The sequence below is a fragment of the Crocuta crocuta genome, unplaced genomic scaffold (genome assembly GCF_008692635.1).
Source record: "Crocuta crocuta isolate KB4526 unplaced genomic scaffold, BGI_CrCroc_1.0 scaffold466, whole genome shotgun sequence".
Taxonomy (NCBI): domain Eukaryota; kingdom Metazoa; phylum Chordata; class Mammalia; order Carnivora; family Hyaenidae; genus Crocuta; species Crocuta crocuta.
This window is the reverse complement of record NW_027529672.1, coordinates 8,180,940-8,189,283: the sequence shown is the minus strand read 5'-3', so window position 1 is coordinate 8,189,283 and position 8,344 is coordinate 8,180,940. Positions and strand designations below refer to the sequence as shown.

Here is an 8,344-nt window from a genome sequence, read left to right as displayed (position 1 = left end):
TCCCCAGTCCGGCGCCCACCCCCCGTCTGCGTCACCGGGAACACTGCCCCCGAACGCCCGCGATGCTCCCCGAAACCTGAGCCCGGGCGGCGCCCCTGCGACGGTGCCGACCGGCTCCCCGCGCCCGCGCACCTGGGGGCTCTTCGCCGAACGGGGCGCGCAGAGCGTGCCGAGCGGATCCTCAAATCTGCATTCTTTCGAGCGATAAAATATGTTCTCGTATTTTTCCCCGATTCCCCATTAAAACCTTTGCCTAACTAAACTCCCATCCAGCGGGATTTATTTCGTCCCGGGGGAGATAAATCAGGGGGCAAATTNGACAAGGACGGCAGGAAGAAGCACTCGCGGCCGACCTTCTCGGGCCAGCAGATCTTCGCGCTGGAGAAGACCTTCGAGCAGACCAAGTACCTGGCGGGCCCGGAGCGCGCGCGCCTCGCCTACTCCCTGGGCATGACCGAGAGCCAGGTCAAGGTGAGCGGGCGGCGCGGGCGGCCCCCCGGCCCCGGGCCNAGGTGTGGTTCCAGAACCGCCGGACCAAGTGGCGCAAGCGGCACGCGGCGGAGATGGCGTCGGCCAAGAAGAAGCAGGACTCGGACGCCGAGAAGCTGAAGGCGGGCGGCTCGGACGCGGACGACGACGACGAGTACAACCGGCCCCTGGACCCCAACTCGGACGACGNCCGGCCGGGCCCGCGTGGGTGCGCCCCGCTGCGCATTAACTGTCGACTTGTAAGCTAAAAACTAAATACAGGTGATGACAGTACTACGCCTTTTCCCCCCGGAAGGCAGGCAGAGGCCGAGGGTCTGTCTCTGCCACAGTGGCCGCACCATCCATTTAACAAAAGACATTTCTTTTGAGCCACTGGCTGGTTTTCTCTTTAACGGACTGGTATCAAAATCCGTCTTATTTCCGTGAGCGATCTGTTCTCTCAGCTCAAGTTAAGAGCAGAGGGATTTCCAGTTTTCAACTTTGGAGCAAAGCAATGCATTTTTATCGTCTCGTTTTGAAAAGCCGAGGGGGTACTTCCCATTAGCTATCGCCGCAGTAAAAAACCCCAAACACCCCTTTTCTGCGTGTCACTAACGGCCCGGTTTTGTGTGGCAGCATCCGTCTGATGGAGGGCATTCCAGGATTTCTCCGGAGCCGGACCTGCAGCTACAGCCCACAAAGCCTGGGCCCCTGTTACTTAGCATTTCAAAGGAGGCGGGGAGCCGGGGAGGGAGAGACAAAACGCGGACGCGGGACTGTTTTCACCAGGATCAATTTTATTGCTTAGGAACCGGGAGCGGTCGTTTCTAAAGGCCTCCGCAGTGACCAACAGCTGACACCCCGTGAGACAGAATGGCGTGGGGCGGGACTGCCGCGTGGCGCGTGGACAGAGCAGAGGGGCCACAGCGCTGCCACGGACCCCCGCCGCGCGGTCAAGGACAGATTCGGCAAGCGGACACCCGATCACTTGCAATGGTAGTGATTTACCTAAAAACGAGCATCTAAGGCCTTCACACAGTCCAGGAATTCTGTAGTGTTCTAAAGCAAATCAATAAAACCCACGTTTGTGTTTCATCCACAGGCACTGCAATGACCTTTAATGCCGTACTTCGTGCTAGGAGAAAACGTTTGCAGCGAGGTTATTACGTAGGTTGATTGTAGCTGAGCAGCCGAGGGAACTTACGGTTTTGTTTCTCTTAATAGGTTTATATACAGCCCACGTTAAAAGCAGTTTCTATCTGAAGCAGACTAGGCTATTCTGATCTCTCCCATGATATTATTGTTTGATGTAGGATACTTGGCACCACAGAACAGTAACAAAAGACACACAAAACAGTTTACAAAATTCTTAAAAGGTACACCCGGGCTAGCTAGAAACTTCACATTCAGTTCTGAATATTACGCAGAAGAAAAGGCAGAGGGGTCAGAACCCGCNCTCGCGCCCGTCGGCACAGCCGGCCGTGTTGCCGGACGCGCCCGCGTGCCGTCCGCAAAGCTGACCTCCTAGACCCCACCTCTACCTGCGGATAGGACACTCGCAAGCATTCATACTGGAAAGTACATTTAGCGTAAGTTTTGGTAAGATTTATAAATTATTTTTAAAAAGTATATATTTATATATATTTATATATATAAAAATGGAAAGCAGCTGCAGTGTGATTCAAAAACCATGTAACACGGCAGTTAGAGTCGATAACACGGAAGGGGGGGCACCGGAGGTGAAGACGAGGGCCCCTTGTCTCCTCGCAGCGGCCACGTGCCCGCCGCCCACCCCGGGCTCACCTCCAGCCGGCAGCGGGGGACGCCTGTGGGCTTTCTGCGCCGCAGACGCTCTTCCCACGCTGACAGTTATTAAAAACCGAAGCCCTGGAGTCTGAAGTGCGGACTCCCTCTGCTGTCTATAGAGTTTTGGCAACAGGACGGTGACTTATTACAAAAACCCACTATTTCTACTAAATGTCACATGAACAGACAAGACAGTGAGGTATGTGAGGCTTTTCCGGAACGGTCCGGAGGCTGAAGCGAAGTGTGGGGCCGGCCTTCTAGCGGGTGGCGCTCGGGCGGGTTTGTCGATGCAGCTGTTAGGAGTACGGATTTCTTGGACGCGACTTCCACCTGCTCCTCGAGCTACAGGGAGGTCTCTCGAAGGGCCCTGTGCTGCCGCTGCCATCGCTTCCCTGTCGTGGAATGTGTCACTCGTTAAAGGAACAAACACACCAGGAAAAGCTGCGAAAAGCTGAACTCAAGGGAAGGAGTCATATTTACCACACGTCACTGCACGACACAACACTTGTGCACATGGGCGTGAGGTTTACCTGCCCCGGGCGCGATGCGGAAGGCCAGGAACACGGGCTGCGGCGGAGAAGAGAGGGCGTCAGGACCCCGGCCGAGAGCTGACCCTGACCCCCGACCGCCCCGGCCGCGCCACCGTGGACCCAGCTGACCCAGAACGGGGGCCGGGCCGGCTGACCGGAGGCCTGGGGCGACACTCCAGGCAGAAGGAAGCTCACGCACAGACCACTGGATAAACCCCACCCGGCGCGGGGAAGGCCCGCGGGCCGGGGTTGAGGCCCAGAGGCCTTGCGGACGGGGCCGCGTGGGAGTTTCTGATTCGGCTGAAGGCGGGTCGGGGCGAGCACTGTCCTCAGTGCGCCCGGGGGCTCTGGCGTGAGGGCCGCCCACTCCTCCCAAGGTGGTCCCTGCACAAACCCCCGTGCCCACAGCACTCGCGCTCACCGCCTGCTCCGCAGATGCAGCTCGGCGCCAGAGGCCGCTACAGCAGCCAAGCGCACGCTAGAAAGATGACCTTCGGAAATCACTGGCTGTAGACGGTATTTTTTTATAAAGAACAAAATTCTGTATTTTGACTAGTCGTTTCTGTCTTCTTAATCTACCTACCTACCTACCTGCCCACCTTCGGTGTTTATTACAATTACATAAACAGACCAAAAGCGGCCCTGCGCCACCCGCCGCCGTCCACCCTGGGGCCGCGCCGCAGCGAGGGCACATCACCTTGTGGTCTCCCATGCAGACGTTGGGCCCGATGTGGTCGTAGGTGACAACCTTCTCCTCGCTCTCCGACTGGGGAAACAAACAGAGNCCCCCCCCCCCCCGCCCCCCCCCAGCCCCGTGCAGGTCTCCGGCCAACCCCTCAGAGGGAGCGGCCGGCCAGCAGGCAGAACGTTCTGGAAGGCCCGGGAGCCCTGGTTCTTCATGTTTCTGGACGGGAGTCGGGGCGGGGGCCCCAGCATGTGCCCCTGCCAAAGGGCCCACGCTCAACGGCACTTAGTGCAGCCGTGAGCTTTCTTTGCCCGCTGCCCCGTCACGTGAGCAGCTCATTGGCGTCTGATTTCCCTGTTTACATCTATTTTGACAGCCAGTTCTATTAACCCAGAACTTGGTTCAAACGGGAGCAGACGCCACCGACTCCCCACTGCTGCACTGGGCACTTCGTACACATTAATTAAGAGCTGCGTGCATGCCGGCTCCCTCCCTCCCGACCGGCTCTGCAAGGCTGGCAGCCGCCTGTATTTTGGGTGCGACCCTGAAGGGTTTGTTCCTGGTCATCAGTCAGCTCCGACTGGGCCGGGATTTTATACCTGCAGCCGGAGCATCTGAGACTATAAAGTTAAAACTGAATTATCTTTAATGCAGTAGGAAGCTTAAGGTCAGATTTACTTTCCAGCGTGGCTGCCTCTGCCAGAAAGTGTAAAAACAGAACCTGCAGCGAATGCGTGAGCACCTCCCATCCTTCACGAGTGCAGCACGGCCCCGCGGAAGTGGGGGACATTCATCAAACGCAGCACGGTAATTTACAAAGGCAGCATAAAATTGTGGATTTCCAACTGCATAATCTCGAGACAGATAAACAAATTACACAGCGCGCTCATCACCACAGACCCAGGCAGCACCGCCAGCCCGCCACCTTCGGTGTTTTAGGGCCGGGGAAGCAGAACGGGACATGATGACGAGGTGGCGGAGCGTGGCATGATGGATGAGGCCGAGGAGCCGCTCGCGGTGCGCGTCTGCTCCCGTTGTAAGGCCCGCTGCCGCCGGGCAGCCCCCGGGAGGGCCTGGGGGTGTCTGTTCGGGGGACCCTCCCCTCCAGCTCTGCCCCCCCCTCCTCCGATCTGAGGCATCAAAGCTCGGAGAAGATGGGAGAGAACACAGAACAGTGTGCAGCCCCTTCCACGGAGCCACGTCAAGCCTGGGCTGCGCAGCGGAGGTGGCGCTCGGCAGCTGGCCACCGAGAGTTTACTGCAGAACGTGGTTCCCTTGGTCGTGGCTGTTTTCCCTGGTAGACGACACTTGTCCCTTCTCCGTCCCCGCGGCCCCGGAGGCCCCCGTTCTGGCTGCGGCCCTGTGCCCAGCTCACCCCACAAGGTCAGGGCCAGCAGGTGTGCAATGCCCTGAGCCACCATGCAGCCACCTCCTGAGCACCAGCGAGTGGGCACAGGTCGGTCCAAGCTGGGCACCGGGCAGGCCCCGGGCCCGTACGCTTGTGGCCCACATCCCCTGCAGCGTCAGTCAGGAAGGCTGGTGGGGGAGGGGTCCCGGGGCTAGACTGTCACAGGCGGGCGCAGGCCGTGCACACGGCCCAGGGGCAGGACTGCCGAGGCCCCCCCAGGGCAAGCTCGCTGCAGGCCCAGCGAAGCCCCCGCCTCCAACCCAGTGTCCTTTGCCAGCTTCCTCTTCACGCGTCCAGGCTGCTCAGGGCCCAGGGAAGAACGTGGAGAGATGGGCCCTCGCGGGAAAGGCCAGCCGGGGCCCAGTGGGTGGGGGGCACTGGGGATGTGGCGGGGGCAGCACGTGGGGGACCCTGCCCTCCTGGCTGTGACCTGTTGGCCCAGTGCACCCCGAGTCCCTGGGGAGGACCCAGGGCCCAGCCGGGGGGTCCTGCAGACGCCCCCACCTAAGATATACCCACGTCTGCTCTGAACACTGAGCACTGGACCGCGGTCCCCCACCCCCCGAATCAATACATTTCAGGGTGATGTTTTTTCACTAATGGGGTGGACAAAACCAGTTCAGATCCTGATTCTTTTGAAAACACTCCTTTTGTATTGAAATGTGGGCACTGAAAATTCTGGAACATCAGGAGGCCACGGAAAACTTAAACGTCCCAACACCCGGAGTGGTGTGCTACCTCCTGAATGTTGCCCTTAGCGAGCCCAGATGCGAATCAGGCTCGTGGTTCACAACTCGGGAAGATAACGGCAGATGCCTCCACACACTTTACAGCCCACACGCTCTCTCGTGGACAAGAGCACATTTAATTCCCCAGGATACGATCACCTGGAATGATTTTTAAAGCGCTGATGACCACGTGTGCATGTTGTGAGTTCAGATGTCACAGAGGCCCGAGGCCTGGGCGCTGGGCCTGATGCCAGGACCCGTCTCGGGTCCCCTGTGTGGCTGGTCCTGGGGCGGCTCCGGCACTTACCTTCAGAATCAGCTCCCTGGCAGACGGGGACATGAGGACGCGGTCACACCACGCGGGGCACCGCGTGTTCATGTACTGCCTGCCCTGGCCGGAGTCCTCGCTGTACGGGTAGCTGGGGGGACACAAAGACACCCGGTCAGCCACCGGCTCCAGCCTCACCTCCAACCATCCTCCGCATCCCCAGGGGAGGGCCCTGTGGGGTGTCCGTGCATGTGGAATGGCTGGTGCTATGCAGGGAAGGAACGCACATATAGAAGTTTCCAGAACACAAGGTCAAACCTACAATTTCAGCCCTCACTGGAATCTTAGTTGTAATGGGATCCTGGGAAAAGCCATTCCTTTACAGAAACGGAGTCCTCTATTCAACTTCGGCTTCAGCTCTGTAGGCGGTCTACACGGGGAAAACCCCGCCATGGCCCCACGGCCCGCCCAGACACAGGCGTGCCTCCTTCCTCACCTGCGTCCCAGGGACCAGCGCCCGTCTCCTCGCCCCCCTGGGACCCCCCATTCGCCCCTCACGCCTCTGGGAGCTGGGGCCCGGCGCGGGCACACACCCCGTCCCCACGCCCGCTCCACCGCAGCCCAGGCCGCGGGGCCATCACCATGGTAGCACACGGGACTGCGCCTGGCTCTGTCCTTCCCACCGCTGACCTGGCTCAGCCACTGGGGACGGAGCTGCCACCGCTGACCCTCCCAAAGAGAGGTGACACACACCCGGCGACAAACAGCGGGGTGCTGCCAGCCGACACGCCCTGCGGCCCCTCACCTCCCTCCTGCATCCAGAGCCCGTGGGGAGTCCTGCCTGGGGCCCAGCGCACCCGCCTCTGTCCGCCCAGGCCCAGCGGGCGTCCTGGCCCAGAGGGACTGAACGTCAGTGAACTGGGAACACGCTGGCGGCACGGTGCCCGGTGCAGGGGGTGGGGCGTCTGCTCCGCCTTCAGGAGAGTCTCAGACCTTCCCTCGTAAAGCAACTGTCCAGGTGAAGCCCAGACCGCCGTGGCTTGAGCTCCGGGAGCGGGACGAGGGTGCCCTTCTGGGCTGCTCCGAGGTGGCGCCTGGCCTGCGGAGGACCCTGCGCCTCTCCCTCTGCTCTGCGGCCTCCAGACCCGCGTCAGGCCCGTACCTTGGCCGTCAGCCTTCTGCATGTGCTTCAGCCCCACGCGCTTGACCACGGCCAGGCCCCGGCCCCCGGCCCCTCAGGGGATTACCGCTCCTCCTGATCAGGGACCCAGAGCGGCAGATGCGGTTAAAACAAAACCTACACGAAGGAGACAGCCAGCCTCTCCTGGGCTCTGCTTGCCACACGCCCTCGGGAAGAACACGGACACCGGCTGCCCCTCAGACCCCTCGGCAGGACACGTGTGGGGCCGGCCGCGCGTGCCTGCTCCTGGCTCGGCCGCGGCCACGGACGAGGACGTGGCCTCGCACACGCAGCTGCGCCTGGGCACCCAGGGGACTCGCCGAGGCCGGGTGACAGGCGCTCTCCGGGAACGCACTGCCAGTGAGCTGGGGGTCGGGGGTCGACACGGATCTACCCCGTGTTCCCAGAGGACAACGCGCTGAGTCGCTGAACTAGAGCAGGCCGGCTGGCCAGGGGCCGAGGTCCAGGTGAGGGCAGCCGCGAGCAGCAGTGGCTGGGGGTGAGGGGGGGGCTCTTTGCCAGAGGACAGTGAGTTGTCCCAGGCCCGGTTTAAATGCTGAGACACAGTCCGGACAGAAGCCAGATGAGAACCCCACGTGCTCACACCCCACCCTGGACGCTCAGTCATGCCCGACGCCACCGACGCCACAGGAAGCTCCTTCGCGGGCCCTGACGGTCTTCGGGTCTTGTTGAGGGCTGCGCACGGCGCCCGCACACCACGTGGACACACCCCAGGGTCAGCGCTCAGTGTTTCCCTGCAGGCCTGGGTTTGTGCCAGGACAGAAATGAATTGGTCAGCGGGGCCCCTGTCCATGGCGGGATCTGACGGGTGGTCACGACTCACACAGTGGCACGGGGATGAGCCCCAGAGAAGAGCCAGAAAGGCCCAGAGTGGCGGCAAAGCTTCCGGTTTGGCCCTAAAATGTATGCGCCCAGAGGGACCCGAACCCACCGTGCCTGGGCAGGACCCGGCCGCCAACGTGCGCTGCGTCCACAGGCGACTCCAAAGGAGAAAGAATCTGTGCCCTCATCCCCACAGCCCCGGGGACGCGCCCTGTGGCCCCTGACCCCTGGGAAGGGGCCCAGCCGCTCCTGGGAGCAGGAGGGGGCCGGGCGCTGTCGGGTCCTCCCCCCGCTGGCTGACGCGCTGCCCGAGGGCGAACGGAGCAGGGCCCCTGGCCCAGTGTGGCCTGTCTGCGGCCGAGCGCCTGCAGAGCTGACAGTGGTTAATCGGGTCCTGCCACATGCACACACTCATCTGAAAGCAAACC

General features: G+C 61.4%; 2 protein-coding genes across 4 annotated transcripts in view; one reads left to right on the top strand and one right to left on the bottom strand.

Moving 5' to 3' along the window:
- NKX6-2 (NK6 homeobox 2) overlaps positions 1–1,115 on the top strand; it is a 1,223-nt gene extending 108 nt beyond the window's left edge. Inside the window, exons 2-5 of the mRNA XM_077762921.1 lie at positions 8–166; positions 274–471; positions 513–693; positions 1,105–1,115. Coding sequence (XP_077619047.1) covers positions 8–166; positions 274–471; positions 513–693; positions 1,105–1,115 — 549 coding nt within the window. The remainder of the gene's footprint in view (positions 1–7; positions 167–273; positions 472–512; positions 694–1,104) is intronic.
- Positions 1,116–2,081: 966 nt separating this feature from the next.
- Positions 2,082–8,344, bottom strand: part of INPP5A (inositol polyphosphate-5-phosphatase A) — a 163,769-nt gene continuing 157,506 nt past the window's right edge. Inside the window, exons 13-16 of one of the 3 annotated variants that reach the window (XM_077763011.1) lie at positions 5,933–6,044; positions 3,502–3,570; positions 2,805–2,841; positions 2,082–2,666 (exon numbers count right to left, since the gene is read on the bottom strand). In XM_077763011.1, the coding sequence (XP_077619137.1) occupies positions 2,617–2,666; positions 2,805–2,841; positions 3,502–3,570; positions 5,933–6,044 (268 nt within the window). In that variant the 3' untranslated portion in view covers positions 2,082–2,616. Of the gene's footprint in view, positions 2,667–2,754; positions 2,842–3,501; positions 3,571–5,932; positions 6,045–8,344 lie in introns of all 3 variants that reach the window. The other 2 variants (XM_077763012.1, XM_077763010.1) reach the window with 2 other exon arrangements.